At 35.8% G+C, this 25,098-nt stretch overlaps 1 protein-coding gene across 6 annotated transcripts in view; it reads left to right on the forward strand.

Annotated features, from left to right (window-relative positions):
• The window catches only part of AUH (AU RNA binding methylglutaconyl-CoA hydratase), a 166,728-nt gene that overhangs the window by 42,053 nt on the left and 99,577 nt on the right, over positions 1-25,098 (forward strand). For 5 of the 6 annotated variants that reach the window (XM_063099961.1, XM_063099963.1, XM_063099964.1 and 2 more), the window contains one exon: positions 16,567-16,653. The exons of the other annotated variant lie outside the window; for it this stretch is intronic. In XM_063099961.1, the coding sequence (XP_062956031.1) occupies positions 16,567-16,653 (87 nt within the window). The remainder of the gene's footprint in view (positions 1-16,566; positions 16,654-25,098) is intronic. 6 annotated transcript variants of the gene reach the window in all.

Raw genomic sequence — 25,098 nt, forward strand, 5'->3', positions numbered from 1 at the left:
AGAAACCTCCATACTGTTTTCCATAATGGCTGCAATTACTTACAGTCCCACCAACAGTGTAGGAGTGTTCCCCTTTGTCCACATCTTCACCAGCATTTGTCATTCTCTGTCTTTTTTACAATAGCCAGTTTAATTGGGGTGAGGTGATATCTCAGTGTGATTTTGATTTGCATTTTCTTGATGCTTAGTGATGTTGAGCATTTTTTCATGTGCCTGTTGGCCATTTATATGTCTTCCTTTGAGAAATGTCTATTCAATTTCTTTGCCTATTTTTTAATTAGGTTACTTGGTTTTTAAAACATTAAATTGTTTAAGTTCTGGATACTAATCCCTTGTTGGATGCATAGTTTGCAAATATTTTCTCCCATTCTGTAAATTGTCTTTTCACTCTGTTGGTTGTTTCCTTTGCTGTGCAGAAGCTTTTTGGTTTGACATAATACCCAATTTAAAAAATTTTTCCTTTTGTTGCCTGTGCTTCTGAGGTCTTAATTCATAAAGTCTTTGCTCAGTTCTATCTCCTGAAATGTTTCCCCTGTGTTTTCTTTGGGAGTTTTATAGTTTCAGGGCTTGTATTTAAGTCTTAAATTCATTTTGAGTTGAGATTAGTATATAGGGAGAGGTATGGGTCTAGTCTCGTTCTTCCACACATGGAGGTCCAGCTTTCCTAGCACTGTTTATTGTAGAGGCTGTCTTTTCCCCAGTGTATATTCTTGGTTCCTTTGTTGAAGATCAGCCAGGTGTAACTATGTGGATTGATTTCTGGATTCTCTGTTCTGTTCTATTGGTCTGAGTGTCTGTTCTTATGCCAGGGACTTGCTGTTTTGGTTATTATAGTTTGGTAGTATAATTTGAAGTCAGGTAGTGTAATACCTCTGGCTTTATTTATTTATTTTTTTTGCTCAGGATTGCTTTGGCCTTTTGTGGCCTTTTGTTGTTCCATATGAATGTTAGGATTGTTTTCTCTATTTCTGTGAAGAATGTCATTGGTATTTTGATGGGGACTGTACTGAATCTTTAGATCCCTTTGGATAGTATAGACATTTTCACAATGTTAATTCTTCCAGTCCTTGAGCATGGAATGTCCTTCTGTCTTTTTGTGTCCTCTTTAATTTTTTTTCAGCAGTGATTTGTAGTTCTTGTTATGGAGATCTTTCATCTCCTTGGTTGAGTTTATTCCTAGTTATTTAATTTTTTTGGTGACTATTGTAAGTGGGCTTGCTGTCTTGATTTCTTTTTCTGCTAGTTCATTATTGCAATATAAAAATGCTACTTATTTTGTGTGTTGATTTAATATTTTGCAGCTTTACTGAAATCGTTTATCAGTTCTAAGAGATTTTTTGTACAGTCTTTAGGTTTTCCTGTAAGTAGAATCAGGTCATCTGCAAACGGACAGTTTGACTCTGTCTTTTCCAATTTGATTGTCTTTGTTTCTTTCTCTTGCCTGATTGCTCTAGCTAATACTTCCAGTACTATGTTAAATAGGAGTGGTGATGGTGGGCATCCTTGTCTGTTCCTGTCCTTCAGGGAAAAGCTTTTAGCTTTTCCCCATTCAGGATGATGATGGTGGTGGGTTTGTCATATAATGCCTTTTACTGTGTTGAGATATTTTCCTTCTGTACCTAAGTTGTTGAGAGTCTTTATTGTGAAAGGATGTTGAATTTTGTCAAATGGCTTTTCCTGCATTTAGTGAGATAATCATATGGGTTTTTTTGTCCTCGATTTTGTTCTTATGGAGTATTACATTTATTGGCGTGCATATGTTGAGCCATCCTTGCATACCTGGGATGAATCCCACTTGATCATGGTGTATAATCTTTTTGATGTGCTGCTGTATTCTTCTGTCTAGTATTTTGTTGAAGATTTGTTCATCAAGGATATTGGCCTATAGTTTTCTCTTTTTGTTTTATCTTCATCTGGTTTAGGTATCAGGGTGATCCTGTCCTCATAGAATGAGTTTAGGAGAATGGCCTGTTTCAATTTTTTGGAATAGTTTGAAGAGAATTCGTATTAATTCTTTTTATTTTTAAAAAAATTTTTAATTTTTTTGACAGCTGGCTGGTATAGGGATCAAATGCTGGACTTGGTGTTATCAGCACCATGCTGTGCCCAACTCAGCTATAATTCCTCTTTAAAGGTTTGGTAGAATTCAGCAGTAAAGCCATCCTGTCCTGGGCTTTTCTTTGTTGGGAGACACTTGATTACTGCTTCAATCTCGTTGCTTGTTACTGGTCTGTTCAGATTTTCTATTTCTTCTTGGTCTTGGTAGTTTGTATGCATCCAGAAATGTATCCATTTTCTCCAGGTTTCAAATTTGTTGGCATACAGTTGTTTATAACAGTCTGTAATGATTGTTTGTATTTCTGTGGTATCAATTGTAATATCTCTTTTTTTATTTCTGATTTTTGTTATTTGGATCTTTTCTCTTTTTAGTTATTTTAGCTAATGATTTGCCTATTTTGTTTATTTTATCAGAAGACCATCCTTTTATTTCATCGATCTTTTATGTTTCTTTTTGGTCTTTATTTTATTTAGCTGTACTGTGATCTTAATTATTTCTTTCCGTCTACTGGTTTTGGGATTGGATTTGTCTTGTTTTTCTAATGTTTTGAGTTGTAGTATTAGGTTGTTTATTTGAAATCTTTCTATTCTTTTGATGTGAGTATTTATTGCAATAAACTTTGCTCTCAGTACTGGTTTTGCTGTATCCCACAGGTTTTGGTATGAAGTATTTTTATTTTCATTAGTTTCAGGAAATTTTTTGATTTCGTGTTTAATTTCTTCTTGGACCAAAAGGTTGTTTAGGACCATGGTGTTTAATTTCATGTCTTTATATAGTTTTCAGAGTTTCACTTGTTATTCATTTCTGGTTTTAATCCATTGTGGTCTGAAAAGATACTTGAAACGATCTCAATTTTTAAAAATTTGTTGAGACTTGATTTGTGACCTAACATGTTGTCTGTCCTGGAGAATGTTTCATGTGGTGATGAGAAGAATGTATATTCTGAAGTTGTTAGATGAAAATTTCTGTAAATATCTGCCAAGTCCAATTGGTTTAAAGTGTAATCCGTTGCTTCTTTGTTGATTTGTTGCCTAGACAGTCTAACAGTGTTGAGAGAGAGGTGTGAGGTCCCCTACTATTATTTTATCAGAGTCTGTCTCTGACTTTAGGTCTAGTAGTGTTTGCTTTATATAACTGGGTGCTCCGGTGTTGGGTGTGTATATATTTATGATTGTTATGTTTTGCTGGATAGATCTTTTTATCATTATGTAATGTCCTTCTTTGTCTCTTTTTATCGTTTTTGTATTAAAGCCTATTTTATGTGATATAAGAATAGCTACTTTTGCTCGTTTTGGGTTTCCATTTGTGTAGTATACCTTTTTCCATCCATTCACTATTAATCTGTGTATCTTTACAGGTCAGGTGAGTTTCCTGTAGGCAGTATATAGCTGGGTCTAGCTTTTTAATCCAATCAGCCAGTCTTTCTCTATTGAGTGAAGAATTCAATTCATTTACATTTAGGGTTTTTGAAAGGTATCGTATTACTCTTAGAATCTTATTGATTTTCATTTGGTTGTTTTAAATATCTTTTGTTCCTTTCTTTCCCTTTTATTATCTGTCTTCGATGCTTCTTGGTTTTTTGTGGTGGTAAGATATAGTTTCTTTCTCCTCATTTGCATATCTGCTATGCCAGTAGCTTTTGTTTTTTCTCGTGTATTTACTGTGGTGATTATTGTATTTTGGATTCCAGGTGCAGGACTCCCTTGAGGATTTCTAGTAGGGCTGGTAGTGTGGTGGTGAACTGCTGCAGTTTTTCTTTGGGATATATATTCTTTCTCCTTCATTTTTGAAGGATAGCCTTGCTGGGTGTAGTATTCTTGGCGGGCTGTTTTTTTGTTTTTTTTGGGGGGGCGGTTGTTTTAGCATTTTGTATATGTCATCCCGTTCTCTTCTCGCCTGTAGGGTTTCTGTTGAGAATTCTGCTTTTAGTCTAATGGGGACCCCTTATAGGTGATTTGACACTTTTCTCTTGTTGTTTTTAGGAATCTCTTCTTGTCTTTTGCCAGTTTGACAATAATGTGTCTCAAAGAGGACTTTTTTGGATTGAATCTGTTTGGGGATCTTCAAACTTGTTGGATCTGAAAGTCTGTGTTTCTTCCAATACCAGAGATGTTTCCTTTTCTTTTCTTTCTTTTTATTTTTTGCTTTAATATATTTTATTGGGATCATTTTGATAAGACCAGATACTTGTATAAGACAAAGCAAATATAAGAAGTGGAAGCTGTCTACTTGGTGTGTAAGTGCCCCCAAATTTCTAGGCAATTTTTCTCTAATAAGTTGATAGCTGCTCAATACGTGGAGTTCACAATACAATAAGTAGCACAATATAGTAAAGTGAGTTGACAGCTGCTTAATACAGGAAAGTTCCTAGGATCTGCCCAATACCAGATAGAGGACCTCCTTTGTGTTAGCAAAATCCATAGCAACCAGGGAGAAATGGTAATAGAGTTTGGATGTGTTGTTCCCGCCAAAATTCATGTGGAAATGTGATTCCCAGTGTGGCAGTGCTGGAAGCTGTTTGAGTCGTCTAACCCTCATGAATGGATTAATGATCTCCTTGGGAGAGGAGAGGTAGTGAGTGAGTTCTCACTCTGTTAGTTCCCATGAGAGCTGGTTGTTTAAAAGATCCTGGCGCCTCCTTTCTCTCTCTCTTGCTTCCTCTTGCCATGTGATCTGCCTGTACCCGCCGGCTACCTGTCGCTTTCCACCATGAGTAGAAGCAGCCTGAGGCCTGTGCCAGATGCAGCTGTCCCAGAATCATAAGCCAAATAAACCTCTGTTCTTTATAAATTACCCAGTTTCAGGTATTTCAGTTATAGCAACACAAACAGACTAATACAAAGGGCTTGCTCTCCTCTTGTCACAGCCTTAAGATTAACTTTATATAACCTTAGGCTTTCAGTCATCATTTTAGTATAGAATGTCTGTGAAGAGGCACTGCCCCTAGCTGGGCCTCCATATCTCTCATGCTTTATTCAAAGTGATGATGCCCTAAAACCCCATCGTGAGGCTGTGGACCTGCCAGTGAAGATCAGAGACCTGCATGTGGGCTGCTGTGTGAAGATGGCGTGGAGCAGCTAGCAAGGTCACCAGTTAGCCACCATACCAGCCATCAATGAGCCCATTGCCCAAAAAGTGAGAAGTTTCAATGCCTTTTCCTTTCTCCTCCCCTTCTGGAATGCCCATGATTCAGGTGTTTGTGTGCTTAAGTTTGTCTGCTAGCTCTCTGATCTTTTATTGTCCCCCTGGGTTGTATGGAAAAGAGTGTCTTTGAGATTAGAAATTGTTTCTTCTGTTTGCTATAGCCTGCTACTTAAGCATTCAGTTGCGTTTTTCTTTCATTGAATGAATATTTCAGTTCCAGGGGTTCTGCTGCATTCTTTCTTAAGGTATCTATCTCTTTGTCAATTTCCTCTTCATGGCCTGGATAGTTTTTCTCATTTCCTGTGTTGTCTGAGTCTTCTTGTATCTCATTGAGTTACCTTAAGATTGTTGTTCAGAGTTCCTTTTCAGTTATTTCAAGTGTTTCCTGCTATATGGGGTCTGGTACTTGAAAATTATTGTATTCCTTTGGTGCTGTCATATTTTCTTGTGGTTTTTTTTTTTTTTTTAATAAATATTTCTAACATCCCTACATTGATGTCTGGTCATCTCGTAGAGCTGTTGCTTCTTCTGTTACCCTGGAGTGGGCTTTTGAGGAGAGAGACTCCTTCCTGTAAGTTGTGTTTTAAACTGACTGTTGAGTAGGGTGTTTTAGTATTGGTTCCAGGTAGATGCAATTGTGTAGTCTCCATCTGGTTGGTTACTTTCGCTCTCTTCATTGTCAGAGTTGCATGTGAGTGCCTCCGTGGCCTAGGCCCTGGGGCCCTTAGTGGTTACTTGCTGAGGTTAGTGACGTTGTCGTGGGTCATTGAGGACGTGGGTGAGATCTTGAGTTCTTGAGAGAAGAGTTTGGGTATCCTGTCACTCTTTGGTGGGGGGTGAGTGACCCTGGGCTGTGTTGTTGGGACACCCCTTAGTATCCTGTGACCCTGATAGGTGCACTAGGATTTACTGCACCTCTTCAACTTGAATTGGTGAACCTGGGTGGTGTTTCTCTTTCCTCTTTTCTACAGGCCAAGGTTATTCCTGGATCTTTGCTTTCTCTGCTTGGAGGATTGGTTGATGGTTGCTGGGAATTTTCTTCTGTACTCTATTTGGCTGTCCTCAGTTTCTGTACTCTGTGGGTTCTCTGCATGTGTTTCTGCCTGGAACAGGGCAGCTGTGGGGGCTGCATATGTGGCTCTCACTCCTGGTGCCCCACCATAGGGATAGCGTAAGTCACCCTGTGGATTAGGGCACTGGGTTGCTGGTCTGCACTCACCTCTTTCCAGCAGCTCCACTTGTGACCATCCTTGTGTCAGTGCAGTTGAGTGGGCAGTGGCAACAGTGGGGCATTTGGGGTGGTGGTAGCTATCGTGGCGGTAGAATGTGTGTGACGTGTGTGGTGGCCGGCGGCTGCCTGCAGTTGCAGTGGGGAGCAGGACAGACTACTGTGCAGGAAAACAGGCAATGCTTCTAGAAGTGGACAGTGGCACTGGCGACTGCGGCAGTGATGGTGGTGGGCTTATTCTGGTCTTGTCCTGTGGGAGGAGTGCTCCCTGGCTGCCTCTGGTCTGCCATCTTCCCACAATCACCTCCTATACTCTATAAATGATTTTAAAGCATAAACGCCAGTTGTATCAGGAAGAAAATTATAGGAAAGTGGTGTAAAAATACCAGTTTATGAAGAAAAGAAATGATGTAACGTTTTGAATGTTAAGGAAGGGTTTGTTTTTATGTCTTTGATATGTCTTTGATTTTGAGAATCAAATTACTGTAGTGTGCAGAATACACTGGATTCACTGAAAATTATATGTGTTATATTTTAAAATGCCAGTTTTTACAGTGCACCGTAATCATTGCAAATATTTAAACTTTGATGAATATTTTTAGATGTCAGTTTAATAATGTTCAAAGTTGTGCATTATTTTCAAAATTCTTTTAGCAGTAATGGGAACAAAAAGGTTGAAGACCACTGGTTTAAAGCATTAGATTTCAAGGGGATGGTAGCACTCACTGAGGAGTCTGTTAGAGTTTTGGGGGACTTTTTGGGTTAAGGGGCTTACTGGCATTTGTTTAGTGGGGTGTAGCCACGAACTGAGACATCCCATGGTGTACAACAAAGAATAGTATCATTTCCCATAACTTCTCTGAAGTCCGTTGTACTAGTCCAGCACAAATGTAAATAAGCAGAAATTTTTTTTTTTTTTTTTTAGTCGTTTTTTTTTTTTCGTGACCGGCACTCAGCCAGTGAGTGCACCGGTCATTTCTACATAGGATCCGAACCCGCGGCGGGAGCGTCGCCGCGCTCCCAGCGCAGCACTCTACCGAGTGCGCCACGGGCTCGGCCCAATAAGCAGAAATTTAATACATAATAACCCTAAAGAATATTTGAGAAGGAATTTATTTTTTAAAAAAGCTGAGAAGTTTTAGGAAAAGACTTATGGGTGATATTTAAATGAGATAGATATTTCCTCTAAATTGTTAAATAATATTATCAAATCCATGCTCTGTCTACTGACTGTATTATGACATTTCCAACTACATATAGCTGAAAAGAGCTTGCAGTGTAGTAGCTACTGCAAAAGCAATACTTAAGTCATTAAAAATATGTGACAGAGGAGATATAAAATTCATCTAAAATGACTTAGAATTAAATATTAGATTATCAGGGACATATGAATTGTAAGAAATATGTGAAATCTTTTCGAATCTTATTATACTATCTCAATAAGACTGGTGTGATGACGGTATTTAATAGTGACATAGTCCCCACCCTTAGTCCCCTCTGTACTCTAGATTCATTCATCTTTCCTTCCAAAACATTTATCCATATGTATGTAGTTTACTTAGGTATTGTGTTTATTTTTTATTCTTTTTGTCTCCATTGTTTAGAGACATAATGTAGGAGGACAGCATGGGAAGGTACCTCTTTTGAGCACTTTAAAAAGGAGGAGAGAGATTGTTAGTAGCTGGAGGAGGTAGGGCATATGGAATCAGGATTGTATGTGTAATGTACATGCAGAAAATTGTACAAATCATAAGTATGAAATTTTACAAATTTCTACAAAATTAACTCACCTGACTGTTTCCCACCCAAAAAACATTGGCAGTTTTTCTGACTTTTGTCACCAAATGCTAATTTTACCTGCTTTCAAACTTTATGTAACTGGACTCATGAAACTGACTTCTTCCCTCAACATGTTGTGAGATTCAATGTGTAGTGTTCATCTAGGAGTATACGATCGTATTCCTTGTAGGAATATTTCATAGTTTATTCATTCTACTACTGATAGTTGTTTGGGGTGCTGCCAGGTTTTGGCTGTTCCGAATAATGGTGCTGTGACTGTGCTTGTACGTGTCTCTTAGTGAATATATCATTCATTTCTGTTGTGTATGTACTTGGAGTGGAATTGCTTTCCAAAGTGATTGTGCCCATTTTACTCCCAGCAGCATTAAGTCAGAGTTCTTATTGCTCTATATTTCCACCAACACTTTAGCTATGTTGTGCTTATGAAACCGTCTTGTGGTTTTAACGGGTGTTTCCTTGATGAATAATCATATTTACATGCCTTTTCATATGCTTATTAGCTATTTGGATGTCCTCCTTTGTGAAGTGTCCATTTGAATGTTTTGACAGTATTTTATAGTTGGGTTATTTGTCTTTTTCTTATCAGTTTGTTCTTTGTATGTGCAGAATACATGTTTTCGGGTATCTTCTTCCACTCTTTCCCTTGCATGTTCACACTCTTAACGATGTCTTTTGAAGAACATAAGTTTTTAATTTTAATGAAGTGCAGTGTTTCCTTTTAAAAATATTGGGAGAAGCCTTTTAAAAATCTTTGCCTATACCAAGTTCTTGAATTTTATTTGGATTATTTATTTATTTATTTATTTATTTATTTTTAAAGATGACCAGTAAGGGGATCTTAACCCTTGGCTTGGTGTTGTCAGCACCACGCTCAACCAGTGAGCTAACCGGCCATCCCTATATAGGATGCGAACCCGTGGCCTTGGTGTTATCAGCACTGCACTCTCCCATTTAAGCCACAGGCCAGCCCTTAGATATTTTCATTTAGAAGTTGATAGTAAATTTCACCTTTCACATTTAGGCCTGTATTCTGGCATGGATTGATTTTATTGTGTGTATATGATATGAAGTAAGGGTGAAGAATTGTTTTTTCTCATATGAATGTTAAATTGTCTCCCTTCTTCCCATTTAGTGGACAGTCCATCTGTCCATCACACCTGAAGTGCCACCTCTGTTATAAATCATATGGGTCTTTTCTGGACCTGCTATTCTGTTCCATTAGTCTGTTTCTCTGTCCTTGAGCTGGTGTGACATTTTCTTAACCACTGTATCTTTGTAATACATTTTCTTATTTGAATATAGACCCTCCAACTTTTTCTTTCTCAAGAATATCTTGATTATTATTTGCTTTTTGTATTTCCATCTTGTCAATTTCCAAAAAACATTGGGTTTTTGATCGGAATACATTTAATCTGTTAATTTGGAGAGAATTTACATCTTTTCATATGGACTCTTCTAACACATGAACATGATATGTTCCTCTTATTTATTTAGGACGTCTTTATCTCAGTAAGGTTTTGCAGGTTTTGTGTCAAGGTTTATACATTTTTTATTAGATTTATTCCTTGATTTTTGAATGTTATTGTAAATGGCATTAAAATTTCACATTCAGATTTCTTTTCTAGTATATAGAAATATAATTGATTTATATATATTGAACTTATGTCCAGCAGCTTTACTAAATTTACTTTTTTCATAGTTTGTAAATTCTTTTGATTTGTTCTTCATGTACAGTTAAATCATCTGATAATGACAGTTTTAATTTTTCCCTTCCAATCAATATAATTTTTAAATTGGTCTTATTACCCTCTTCTATTACAGTGTTTAGAAGTGATAGTGAATACCCATTTCTCATTCTTGATCTCTGGAAGGAGGCTTTAAATAATTGGCCATTAAAGGTGATATTAGCTATAGGTTTTTTACACTACTCTTCATTAGATTAAAAAGATTATTTTTTCTTTCTAGTATGCTAAGAGAATTTAATCAAGAATGAGTGTTAATTTTAGATATGATACCAAAAGCACGTGATAAAAGAAAAAATTGGTAAATTGGACATCATCAAAATTAAAATTTTGTGCTTCAAAAAACCACCAAGAAGGAGTTCTAACCAGAAATCAGAAAGCCTGGATTCTGACTCAGATTCTGCCACTGTGGTGGTGAGGATCATTGAAGTGTGTTTGTGTGTGGAAGGATGAGAGCTGACAGCCCACCAAACCTTTCATTAACACTTAAGGGCAAGAATCTTTCTAAGAATATTGGCCTCAGCCAAGTGAAGATTCAGCTTGCTAGTACAAACAGATGCCATCAAGCCGAGCTCCTGAGGTTTGGCCCAGAGTATTTCCTGAGCAGGATCAGACAGAGCGAAAAGAAAAGCCATAGACTGAGAGAAAGTATTTGTAAATCACATGTTTGAAAAAGGACTTGTATCTAAGATATCGCTCTTAGAACTTGATAAGCAGAAAGCAAATTACCCAGTTAAAAAAATGAGCAAGAGATACGAGTGGATATTTCACCAGAGAAGCTATATGGATGGCCAATAAGCACATGAAAAGATGCTTAACCTTATTAATCATTAGGGAAATACAAATTAAAACGATTATAGGTACCACTTCATACTCACTGAAATGGCTATAATGAAAAAGACAATTGATGGTGACTGTGCAGGAAAATAGAAATCCTCATGCATTGTTCGTAGGAATGTAAAATGCACTGAACCTAAGAAAACGATTGGCAGGGTTTTTTTTGTTGTTGTTTTGAGTTAAACAGAAACTTACAGTATGACCTGGCAATTCCACTCCTAAGTACCTACCCAGGACAGATGAAAACATTTGTTCATACAAAGACTTGTAAGCGAATGTTCGTAGCAGCATTTTTAATAGTTAAAAAGTGGGAGTGACCCAAATGTCTGTCAACTGATGATGGATAAGCAAAGTGTTTGTATGTCCATACAAGGAATACTCCTTGTGTTTGGTAATAAAAAAAAAAAAAACATACTGATTTCATGCTTATTATATGGATAAACCTGAAAACATGCTGTATGAAAGAAAACAGACACAAAAGACCATATATTGTGTGAATTTATTTATATGAAATGTCCAGAAAAGGCAGATTTATAGGAAAAGAGATTAGTGGTTAAATGGCGTTGGGGTGGAAACAGGGAGTGACTGCATATGGGCATGAGAGATCTTTTTGTGATAATGAAAATGTTCTAAAATTGTGATGGTTGTACAACTTTGTAAATTTACTAAAAATCATTGAATTGTATACATAAAGTGACTGAATTTTATTTTATGTGAATTATACCTCAGTGAAAATGTTAAACAATGAGTGATGAATTTTATACTTTTTCTGCAACAATGAAAATTTATATGATTTTCACTTTTATTCCATTAATTTGGTAAATTGAAAAATTTAATACTAAACCAATCTTGACTCCTGGAATAAATGTAACTTGGTGTTTATGTATCATTTTAAATTTACATTACTGGTAGCTATGATTTACTAATATTTTATTTAGGTCTTTTGAGACTGGGTTTATGAGAAAGATTGGCCTGTCATATTTTTTCTTACAGTGTTCTTAGCAGATTTTTGTTTTGTTATTCTCCATGTAAGTCTGTATAAAATTGATGTTAAATTTTTTTTATTACATATTTGTAAGTTCTGTTGGAGACATATGGACATGGAGTTTTTAAATTATTTTTTTAATGGGAAAGTTTTTAATTATACATTGAATTTCTTTAGTATATATTTGTGTTTTCATATTTTATCTTCATCAGTTTTATTGTTTTCTTTTTAAAGGTGTTTTTCATTTCATATACCTTTCAAAATTTATTGGGCCAAAATCATTAGCAATATTCTCTTTAATGTCAGTAAAATCTATATATAGTATCATCTTCCTTTTCATTCTTAATGTCAGGATTTGTGCCTTGATTTATTCTCCATGATCAGTCTTGCTAAAGGTCTATCACTTACTTTAGTTTTCTCAGAGAACCAGATTCTTTGATTTTTCTTTCTTACACATTTGTTTTCTTTTTCATTATTTTTTGCTCCATTTTTTTATTATTTCTTCTTTTCTACTTTGGGATTAATTTTTTCCTATTTCTAATTTCTTGATAGGAATGCTTGATAAGAATGTTTGCCTGCTTGTTTTATCAGTTATTGAGAGAGTTCTGTTAAAAACCACTTGATTATAGATTTGTCAGTTTTTCTTTTGATTCTGTCAGTTTTTGCTTTATATATTTTGGGGCTGTCTTACTATATCCCTTGCTAATTTAAAATTCTTAAGGCTTTTTTTAGTAGATTATCTTATTTATTACTGTATAGTGACCCTCTAGCTTGAGTAATGTTTCTTGTCTTAGATATTCTTTGTTAGATATTAGGATAACTTTATAAGTTTTGTTTTGGTTAGTGTTTGCATGTTTTTTACCCTTTTACTTTAGCCATTCTGTGCCTTAGATTTTAAAGTACAACTCTTGTAAACAATATAAGATTTGAAAATCTCCTCTCATAATTTTCTGCCTGAGGAACTTTCTTTAGTGTTTCTTTTAGTGTGGGCCTGCTGGTGACAAATTGTGTGTGTGTGTGTGTGTGTGTGTGTATGCGTGTGAAAATGTCTTCACTTTCCCAGCATTTTTGAAGGATGGATTTGCTTAGTTGAGAATTCTAGATTGGTAGTTAGTTTCTTTCCCCATTTTCTGTTAAGTCAGCTGTCAGTCTTATTGTTCTTTTAGATGTTCATGTGTCTTTTTTCTTTAGTAGCTTCTAAGGTATTCTTTTTGTCTTTGGTTTTCAGCAGTTGGTATAGTTTTCTTTGTATTTATCCTGTTTTATATTTAACCTTCAGAACTCTCAACTGAAGCCTGGAGTGTTTATAAAGGGTCCTCTTCCTTGGTAAGCTCTGAGCTCCATTTTCTTCTTCCACCTGTGTGCCATTGCTTAGGAATTTATATCTCAGAAATGTGCATATTCCTCAAGTGGGCTCTCTTCTCTGTAGTTCCTTTTTCTCCAGGATCTTGGCCTCTGAGTCCTGGCTGGACCAGTGGTCCTCAATGCCAGCTCCAGGAGACTGCAGTTTTCTGAGTTGCTGCTACCTGCCATGTCATTTAGCTAGCCCCTCCAGTGTATGACGAAACCTACACTTTGTGGGGGAAAAGAAGGCGCTTCCCCGCCTCTTACATCCCGGCTGCCTTAGTAGCTCTCCATTGCACTCAAACAGCTGTCTTACACATTTTCTCCAGTGTTTTGTGGAAGAATTTGTCTGATATAACCTACCCCATCATAGTTGGCAGTGGAAGGTCTACACGAGTTTTTAAAAGATGGCAGTATTATAGTATTATTGTATACTAATGGAAGTGAGTCTCTAAGGAGGGACGATACTGATGCCAGCCAGGGAGAGAAGTGCCAAAGCGATGACCCTGAGGAGACAAGAAGTGGTCAAATCCAGTACACAAGGGGATGGGTTGGCCTCACTCATGAGTTGGCCCATCCAGGGCTAACAGGAGTCAAGGCAGAGTATATGGGTCTAAGTCCTGGAGGGTGAGTGCTGGTAGAATTTCTCTTCTGAATGCTTCTGTTTTCTTAGTAAGTTGGTATTAGGATTGGTAGGAGGTTTTGAGATTTGAGGAGAGAAAGAATTTAGGAAATGACTAGAATGAGTACATATAGAAGAGTAGGAGCAGATAGACTAGGGAAATACGATAGGATTGCTGGGTAGTGTACAGCTCTCTTGAGGTGAGTGGTCATGATCTTAAGGGATTTGAATTTAGAAAGTAACGGAATTGAGAAATTCTAGGCCTCAAAGAAGACTTTGAGTACTGCAAAATGATTTTGGAAAATGTTTGAGATTTGAGGATGTATTTCCAAAGTAAAAGAAAAAAATGTAGCAAAATTTTTAAAAAGGTAGTCTGGAAGTTACAAGTATTTAACATTCCATGGAGAAAGATAATTATTTCTAAAATAAACCTTGCATCTTGAAGAAGTCTTACGCCACTGTTGAGCAGATAAGGCCTTCAGACCTCTCTGCTGGGTCTGATGTGAGTGAAGGCGCTATAGGTGCCCGCCTCGATTCCCTCTGGCTGCTGGCGAGGCTTCCAGTGGCCCAACCTCTTCAGCCCCAGAATGTGGTTTTCACAGCATGCTGTGAAGTCCCAGAATCAGAACTGGGGTGTATGTTAGATGATGGTGTAACCCACCCTGAGGCAGTTACAGGGTCTCTTCCTGGATCACATCACCCAGAGCCCCTGGCCAGGGCCCAGCAGCCTTCTGTTCTTCATTGCCTTGGCTCCTCTTCATGCCATTCATCTTTCATCTACTTCCCACAACCACCATGTTGCACAGCATCTAGCCACTCTTATTGACCACTATTTAATAGTCAACATGTACTAAGCAACATTTTATATTCTCGATTTAGGTTGTAGTCTTAGTTTTAAATGGCAGTGAGTTGAACCATTTATTATTTCTTTTAGCAAATACATCCTACTAGTTTAAAAATTTTTTGGCCCTGGTAACATTTTTCTTCTTTGTTAAGTTATAATTCTTCATGGAAAAATTAATTATGAAGACATATATCAGGCATCCCAAAACGATTAAAGACTGACATATTGAGAACCCACCACCCAACTTAAGCAATACAGTATTACAAATAAAATTGAAATGTACCCATTGCCAGTCACATCCCTCCCAGCCACCAACTGGATTTGGTATTTATCATTCTCATGTCTGTTTTATAACTCTAAATAGCATTCTTGTTTTAAAAACATGTATAAGTGGTTATTTACTTGTGTATCATTCTGTAATTGCATTTTTCCTTTAGTATTACTTGTTAGATTTATCTGTATTTATACTTTAATTCTTTCATTTTCATGCTAAACATTAAACATTCTGTTGTATAAATATGTCCTAGTTTTATTAATTCTCCTCTTGATACTAAGTTATTTCCAATTTTTTTCTCTTCTGTATATGATGCATTTAATGTTGTTGTACATATTTTCTTGGGTATGTTTTTGAGAGATTTTCTAGGGTATACATACCTGTAAGAACTGATGGGTTGTAGGATATGTGCTTTGTTAACTCCAATTCTCTCACCCTGTGATCATGTGTGAGGTCAGAATGCCCCACCTTGTACTTGATATTATGTGCAGTTATGATTATTTATAATGGAATAAGAGCTGAGTGATTGCATTCTATACTGTAGTTTTAGTTTGTTGTTTGTCTGTTCATTTAAATTGGAACCAACCTTTTCTCAGGTCTTTAATTTTATTGAAACAAATGTTCTTCATTGAGCTCAGAGTTAATGATCCCTTAAGGAATTCCATATGTTTAGTTTTCTCTGTTCCAAAGATATGATTCAGTGATAAAGTCATAATTATGAAATTGTCAGTTTCTTCATACTTTATTTTTTTATTTGTATTTTTTTTAAAAGATGACTGGTAAGGGAATCTTAACCCTTGACTTGGTGTTGTCAGCACCATGATCTCCCAAGTGAGCTAACCAGCCATCCCTATATAGGGATCCGAACCCGTGGCCTTGGTGTTATCAGCACCACACTCTCCCAAGTGAGCCACGGGCCAGCCCTAGTTTCTTCATACTTTAAAACTGGTGATTCTCAAATGTGGTCTGCAATCACCAAGGCAGGCATCCGTGTAGTCAAAATGATTTTCATAGCACTAAACATGATTTGCCCTTTTCAGTGGGTTGGCATTTGCAGTAATGCAGCAAAAGAAGTGGGTAAAACTGTCAGGGTCTTTGTGAGAACTGAGATGGTGGCACCAATTTGTAGTCATCTATGTTTTTTTTTTTTTTTTTTAAAGATGACCGGTAAGGGGATCTTAACCCTTGACTTGGTGTTGTCAGCACCACGCTCAGCCAGTGAGCGAACCGGCCATCCGTATATGGGATCCGAACCCGGGGCCTTGGTGTTATCAGCACTGCACTCTCCCGAGTGAGCCACGGGCCGGCCCGTAGTCATCTATGTTAACAATGGGTTTATTTGTATTTTTAAATGAGTACATTAACATTTTAAAAATCTCTTAGTTTCAGTTTTTAATAGAGTAAGTGTTGATTAATATAATCCAAGCATAGTCTCTTCTAAGAGTGTGAAGGGGTCCTGAGACTGGAAAGTTTGAGAAACATTGCTTTAAGCACATGGTAGATGTATAAACAAATATTTTATTCTCGCTGATGATGGTTATTGGGAAGGGAAACGTAGGTAAAGTCATTCCCTTAGATCAATTCAGTTGATCTTCAAAGTATGTATTACTCTTAAGTAAATTTTAAATTGTTTGCCTTAAAAGTTTATTTATAACTAGGTTGTATTTGTAAATAAAATACTTTGCAGGTGCTGACCTTAAGGAAAGAGCCAAAATGAATTCCAGTGAAGTTGGTCCTTTTGTCTCCAAAATAAGAGCAGTGATTAATGATATTGGTAAGTACAATTAAATTTCCTTTCAGCATGCTGAAGATGATCTTAAATGTCAGATTTAAAATGTTTCATACCATCTTCAAATAATTATATAATTAGATAATCATGACCTTACAATTGGTTGCTTTAAAACAGCACTTAATATATTTCATGTGAAGAATTATGTAAAATATTTTATAGTTACAGATGCCTCCTATGTTTGATGGCGTGGCATATGAAGATATTTATTAGAAAACAGAATAGTTTGGTATAAGCCTTTGATGTAAAATATCTATATACAAAAACATTTATAGATTTGGATTTTGGGGGAGTTTTTTATGTAATAGAATCATATTGTTTCCTTAAAATTACACTACATGTCAACTTATTATTATTACTTTTTAATTTACTGCTACATACTAATCCACTGAGTTATTCAGAATTTTAAATTATTTCTTCGTTAACAAACATTTAGCGTTTTGTTTTGTTTTGGCTATTTGTGTTATTTATAATAAAGCGTTGAATATCCTTGTGCTTAAGGATAAATTCCTAAACATGAAATTGCTGTCCCAAGTATCATGTTTTCATTTTGTATTTTAATAAATTCTACTAAATTATATTCCAAAAAGATTGTAATAATTTATATTCCCATCAGTTATAAGACAGTACCTCTTTTCTCATACTCCTGCCAGAATTTAATGCTGCTATATTTTAAGTTTGCTAAGGTTTAAAAAACAACAACAACAAAAAACCAAAAAACAGGCATCTCAACATTTTCGTTTGCATTTCCCAAAAATGCTTATGTGATGTCTTACCTTTTTCAAATTAGACTTGCCTCCCTTCTGTAAATTGCCTTTTCACATGCTTCATCCTCCTCTTAAATGATTAATTAGTAACTACTCATTTATTTAAAAGACATTTTTATATTAATGTTTTGTTGTTAAATGTGATACAGATATTGTCTCCTAATGTGCTTCCCTAGTTTGATTCTAATAGCTTTAAATTTTAAACTTTTAATATCTAGAAGATATTAGGTTTCCTTCATTATTCTTCTTCCCTGAAGATTTTCTCTGTTGAGTCTTACACATCAGGTCTTCCAAATGAATTTAGAATTAGTATGTTTTAAGGTAAAAGGGAAAAAATAATCCATTGAGACTGTGGTTAGAATTTCATTAAATCTTGTTAAGAAATAATTGATATTTTTGATATTGAATCTTACTGTTGGTGGTGTGCATGGCTCTCATTTTTGGGGGTCATTCATTAGTATCTTTCAAGGAAGTTTTATGGTTTTCTTCTTATTGGTTTTGGTCTTGTATCTTTTTCTCCCTCAAATTTACTCCTAGCTATTGTATAGCATTTATTCCTTTGAATAGGGTCCTCCTGCTGCCCCATTGTATTGCAGTCTTATTATTGTAAGTCTGTAGGAAAGTTATTAAATTTTATGTGCTTATTTTATATCATGCCAGCTTACTAATTACTTCTGTTAGTTACTGTTCTTCCTCAACTAATTCTCTTGTGTTTTCCTGATGAAAAGTTTATTATCTATTAATAATTATCTACAAATAATGAAATTTTTATCTTTTCTTTTCCCAATGTTTTGCTGTTATGTTTTTTCATTTATTTTTACATTGGCAAGGGCCCTCAGTACAGTATTTGTTTGTTGAGGTGAGTGTGTTCATCTTTATCTTTCTTTGACTTTGGTGAGTACTTTTAATATTTTCCTGGTAATTATCAAGTTCAGGCAGTTTCATCTATTTCAGATTGTTTGGAGTTTGTTACTGGTTTTTAATCAAGAATAATTATTAAAGTTTTTCAAATGCTTTTTAAATGTATGTCAGGATTGTAATTAATACGTAATAGAATTTACCTTAGTTAGCCTCTATGGTGCTGAGTTGTATTAATAGACTTACTAGTGCTGCACTGGCCTTATATTACTGAAATAAATCCTACCTGATCATTGTAGTTAGGGATTCTGGTGGTTTTTAATGTACACATTTATTGCTAGGTTGAATTTCAAATATTTTTGGTATAATCGTAAATGAGATTGGTCTAATTTTGCTTTTTCTCTCGTTTTCTTATTTGGTATCAAGGTCATACCACCTTCATAGAATGAGGTGAAAAGTATTCTATCTTTTTCTCTTCCACACATAGAAATCATGTTACTTGAAAAATTAGTAGAATTTGACCATTTAACACCTTTTGGGGTCTTGTGTGGTTTTGGTATTTAAAAAAATTTTTTTTAGAGCTAAAATTTTAAAAATATGTATTTTGCTTCTGTAAATGTTATTGCTTAGCTGCCTGTTCTTCCTTTTCATTCTGTGCTGGTACTGTATTATCCTAGGTCCTTCCCTCCCTTTCTGTCTAGCTTCAACTTCATGTTCACATGTCTCCTGTGGTAGAGCATGAGCTTTGTTTAGAAGTTGGTCAGAGGGCTTGATTTTGGAGGTAAAGTTGATGCTTTCAGTAACTTTATATATATGCTAGGGGGGGGAGTAGCTAAAACTGGTCTCATTGTTACAATTACTTTGATGTTTCCTACAGAGTCTTTTTTTATTTTACTGATTCTGAAATCAGAATTTTTTTCTGAGACTCTGTTGCAGTGACATTTCCTTTTCTGTGATTGTAGCTGTATAACTTTTTCTGTTCTGGGTCTGTTACCAGATGGCAGTTCCAGGTTCTTGGTCAAACAGTGGAAGAGAACTTCTCACAGGATGAGTGAAAGAAAAGGAAGAGGTACTGACAGATGGAAAGTTCAAACAATAGGATTTATTGTAAAGTGAAAGTACATGCAGAAAGGTGCACAGGCGTATCTGTGAGGGAGGAACGGGAGGAACGTGCCATGGATTCCTGAGGAGGGGGTTTATCTGTTGTTCTGGAATAGGAGGTTTCTCTATCCTAAGGGGAGGAATATTCAGCTGTGGGGGAGGATCTAGGGTAATTAAGGCCTAACAGGCTGATACAAGGTTGCATCAGCTTCTTGTTGTAAATCCCTGAGTTTCTGAAGTTTTTGGTTATGCTTAGTCAGTTCATTTTTCCCTCAACTATGACTTTTCCAGTCTAGTGTTATGGGTGGAAGGTTGTATAGTAGTTATCTGTACTTCTTTTCCTCCTGGTGCAGAGATGCTGTAGTTTTTGTAATCTGCAAAGTTCCAGGTGTAGCATGTTGATTGGTATGGTGGTTAAGCTGCAGTCAACTCATTATGGGCTCATTAACTGTCAGACAGTGAGGCAGCTCCTGCTGATTAAGTCTGAATATTTGTGAGCAGCCTCCCTGGGGCGTGTCTCTATGCTGTCCTGCCTCACAGTCCTGATCCAATCTCCATTTTTTTCTCCAAGAATTCCTTAATATTTGTTTAAGATACTTTTTAATTATAATGTTAAAATAGACTACATTTTAACATTATTGTTTGGGATTATTTAGTGAACTTTTGAAAGGCATGTAGAAACTAAGTATCTTAATCTAATCTGCTCATTTCATATGTTAAAAACAAGGGGCAGGCAAACTTTTTCTTAAAGGAACATATAGTAAATATTTTAGGCTTCACAGGGCCATATGATCTCTTTCACAGCTACTCAACTTTGACATTATATTGGGAAAGCAGCCATAGATAATGTATAGACAATTGTACATAGCTCTTTTCCAATAAAAATTTATACATACTGAAATTTGAATTTCATATAGTTTTCATGTATTATGATATCGTGTTTTTATTTTAATTTTTTTCTCCCAAGCATTTAAAAATGTAAACCATTCTTAGCTCACAGGGTATACAAAAATAAGCACTGGGTCTGATTTTCCTTCTTTTTGTCTTGGATGTCTTCTGTTTTCTATTTCCCTGTTGTTTGGAATTAATTCTAATCATCCATCCTTTTTATTTATTTTTTAAGTCTGCTGACTTCCAGTTCTAATTTGGACTGTTTAGCCCCGACCTTTTTTTATTGGTTTTTGCTTTTTGGAGATTTAAAGGTTTTAAAGACTTTGTATTCTCTGGTAGGGAGCATAAAATACTGCGCCTAAGGGTTTTGTATTCTTGGTGAAATTCACAGAATAAAAATTGCACATAAAACTTGGAAATGAGTAGGGAGGTGGAGGGAGTAGTAAGGAAAACAAAACAAAAACCCCCAAAAGTTTATCTAATCTTAAAAAACTGTGGAGAGGAAAAGGAAGCGTAAACTTAGGACACATTAAGGAGTAAGATGTTGAATTAAGTTCAGTACTTACCATTAATGCCAGTTGACTAAACTTGCTGTTAATGGCATAGATGTTTGGGCTGGTCTAAAGTTAGAGAGTTATCTCGGTTGATTGTTCACAGTCCGTTACGGATACAGATTGAGCTCCTTGTTCCATTCTTTTCCGCCTTTTCACTACTGCACTTGACTAGTTTTAAAGAAAAAGAAAAAAAAAGAAAAAAAAAGAAAAAATATATATGTAAGTTCAGATTTGATTTAAAAAATTAAAATCAGCTGTACATTTTTATAATAGCCACATCCGGTATAACTTTTTTGGTACCAGAAGATTACTAACCAAAAGAGATATGTCAGTGTTGATACCAGGCAAAATGCATTTTAATATGAAAAGCAGTATCAGTGAGAGAGCGCTGTTGTGATGATAAAAGGTTACTTTTTCAGGACACCTAACCCTAAACTTGTGTGTACCTAAAAACAAAAGTCTCAAAATATACAGAATAAGATGATATGGATACACTGGGAAATTTATCATCATTGGCAAAATTATCATCATTCTGGATAATTTTAACCATCTCTCTCAATGTGTCAAGAGGTCAAAACTATAAAAGTTAATAAAATTAAGATTTGAGCAAAATGATGCTCAAGTTTGGTTTAATAGATTCTTAACTCCAACTAAGAATATGAATTTTTCTCGTGAACACATAAAACATTTACAGAAATGTGTCACATGCTGGACCCTAAAATTTCTGTTTAATTTTAGAGAGTTGATATATAGAGTCCATGTTTGTTCTCTGTCCAGTTACCTTACAAACAAAATATATAGAGATTTATAAACTGTGTATCCGTCAATTTAAAAAGAGCTGCTAAATAACTCATACGTCAAAGGAGAAACTATAATGGAAAAAAATACTAAGACTGAATAATTATAAAATTACCATATGAGGATACTTCAAAAAGCTTGTGGAAAAATAACATTGAAAAAGTACGAATCTTACTAGGAACTTTAAGTACCTTCATATATCCACATATGTAAGATTTGGTTAAAGTGGTACTTTACTTGACAGAAGTTCACAACCATAAATTCGTATGTTAACAGGGAAAACTGCTGACAGTGAATAGCTAGGCAGTACCTTAAATTGTTATTAATAAATCATATAAAGTTATAAATCTAAAGAAAGTTGAAGGAAAGCAGCAACACAAGGGTCAGACATGGGCGAAGTAGAAGGAGAGATGCAGTAGAGAGGGTCACCACAACTCCAAGCTCTTCAGAAGAGAGTAAATGGTGTTTAACGATATATATTACAGATGGAAGAAAGGTGTGATTATACTCATAGGTACAGCAGGCATTACAAAGATACTAAGAAAGTACTGTGAAAAAAGTGTATGCCAATAAATGTGAGATTTCTGTCTCAAGAAGAAATCATGAGCTTGAATGTAACCACTGAAGAAATCGAACCAGTTGTAAGTTTTTTCATAGAGAAAGTATCAGGCCTAGTTTTTAGGTGATGAGATTTACATTTCAGCTGTTTTAGCTAACCTGTAAGGAACAGATTAATACAACCCTACGCAAACTGTTCCACAGGATAGTAGAGTGAGAGTTTGTTTACTCCCAAACTTATGATTTCAGACTATTATAACCTTTGTATTTAAATCTGACAAAATCAGTGGAAGAAATGAGCTAAGAGGAGCCAGTCTCGCTTGTGAGCATAGATGAAATCCAGGTTGTAAAAAAAAAGACCACGCTGAGTTTTCCCAGGAATGCAAGGGTGGTTTCCACTTGAAAGTATTAAATTCAACTTATGACATTAACCAGTTAAAATAAAAGCATATGTTTATCTCCTTAGATTGAGAGAAAGCATTTGAGAAGTGTCAACATCTTTTCAGGGGAGAAGCTCTCAGTAATCTAGGGATAGAAGGAAACTTCCTTAGCTTGATGAAAAGTTTCTTAGTAGTAAAATGTTAGAAGTTGTCTTTTAAAATTAGGAACAAAACAGGAGGGCCCACTGTCACCACCTCTGTCCAGTATTGTTCTGAAAAGTCCTGGCCTGGATGCAAAGGCAGGAAACAGAAATAAAATAAATAATGACTAAAAAAAAGAAATAACACTGTCCTTCTCAGGTAGTATGATTGTCTCCATCAGAAAGCTCGAATGATCAGCAAATTATTAGAAATAAGAAGTGGTCACAGGATGGCTGGATATGAAACCCATGTTAAAAATAACCAGTTGCTTTTCTTTATACCAGCAATAGACAAAAGATGTCAAGAAGAGATACCATTGACTGTAGGAATAAAAATGGTTCTAGGAATATATATAACATACATGGAAAAATTATGAAACTATATTGTGGGACATTTAAAAAATAATTAAATGGAGACATATATCCTCTTGAATAGATTCAGTATCAAAAAGATGGTTCTCACAAATCATGTACAGATTTAATGTAATTACACTTAAATTCTCAGCATTGATTTTTTGAGGGACTTGATAAATAAGAAGTGGCCCCTCATAGCCAGACACTCCTGAAGAAGAAGAAAACGAGGGGTCTTGCTTTATAGGCACTCAAGACTTCTTTTAGCGATATAGAAATTAAGATGGCATATTACTGGCTTCGGGGTAGACAAGTGGACCAGTGCAGTGGAATACAGAACCCCAGGACAGGTCCACCCAGACGGGGGAGCTGAGACATGACAGAGGAGGAATTGCAGATCACGGGGGAATGGCAAAGGCTTTTAGTAAATTTAGAGGAGGAAGCTGAAGCTTTTATGATCTCGATGGAGTGAGGGATTTCTTAAAACACAAAATACAACACACAAAAGGAAAGATTGATAAGTTCTACCAAATTAAATTTAAGAACATCTGTTCATTGGAAGATTCTGTAAATAAAGTAAAAAGAAGAGCTGCAAATTGGGAGAAAGTACTTGAAACACATAGCTGCCACAGGATTCTTATTTATAGACATGCATACATGAATTGACACATGCATACGTACGTGCAGCCTTAAAGTCAGTAAGAGTACACAACAGAAAAACATGTCACACAGAGGAAAGAGGAGTGGAGGTGAGCACAGGAGAAGATGATCAGCCTCGTTAGTAATCTCAGAAATGCAAATTAGGACCACAGTGGGATGCTATTTTATATCCACCAGATAAGCCCAGAATTCTTATGCTTTATCTTACTGAGAGTGGTAAGGAAGCAGCTCGCCAGGAAGGAAGTCTTATACACTTCTAATAGGAGTTAAGTTGGTAGAACTGCTTAGGAAAACCATTGGGTATCTTCTTACAGATTTGAAATCCACATTACATAAGACTCAGTAGTTCACTTTCTAGGGGGTATTTACCTGGAGGGGGGCCTTTTTGCCAGACCCATAGTAGGAAATATATCTACAGTTTGGCTCAATAAACTCAGGGGTGGGAGAGTGGGAAAGGCACTGCTTCCTTTTTTGTGCAGAGCAGCTTGATACTCCCCTGTCATTTAAAAAATTTTGCGATTTTCACCTACTGATGAACGGATTGATACTTGAATTTGACACTACACTATTCTATAGACATTTTGCATGTGTGTGCAATAGCAAAAAGCTGAAAACAGCCAAATTTCAGTGACAAGAGAATGGACAAATGTTTTGGTGTATTTGTACAAGTGGATAGTAGACGGCACTGCACACAAATGAATAACGTACGCATGTGATACCGTGGACAAATCTTTGAAACATAATGTTGAATTAAAAACAGTGTGATAAAATGTTTATAAAACTAAAAGGATGCAAAACTGAACAGTTTATAGTTTATGGGTAAGTATGTAATGAAATCTCACATATACACACATGGAGGAATGCTATGAGAATGGTAAACAGACCTTATGGTGATGGTAACCTTTGGCTTAGGAAGGCAGGTAGAAGAACAGGTGAACAGCACCTGGGAAGACAGGTCTTAGTTCTAACCTAGCTCCGACACTGAGTCGTGAACGTATGGGAGCTTGTTGTTGTTATGCTTCATTACGTGTTTAGGAACGTTTTTTATGTGTGCCGAGCTAGATCAAACCGTTTTTTAAAGATTCATCTATCTTGAGTCCTGCAAACATTTCTTATGTTATTTCATGAATAATTTTACATTTTTTCTTTATTGTATTCTTTTTTCTTACTTTCAAGAAAAGCCAGAATTCTACATCTTTAGAAAATATCTCCTAGTTTCAAATGTTTTCAAGAGAGAGAAAAAACCCTTTGCATGTGTAACAAATGGACCAGATGCTGTATAGAGGCCTCCAGCTTTCTTTTTGGCCTTTAT

Source organism: Cynocephalus volans, chromosome 6 (assembly GCF_027409185.1).
Source record: "Cynocephalus volans isolate mCynVol1 chromosome 6, mCynVol1.pri, whole genome shotgun sequence".
Classification (NCBI taxonomy): domain Eukaryota; kingdom Metazoa; phylum Chordata; class Mammalia; order Dermoptera; family Cynocephalidae; genus Cynocephalus; species Cynocephalus volans.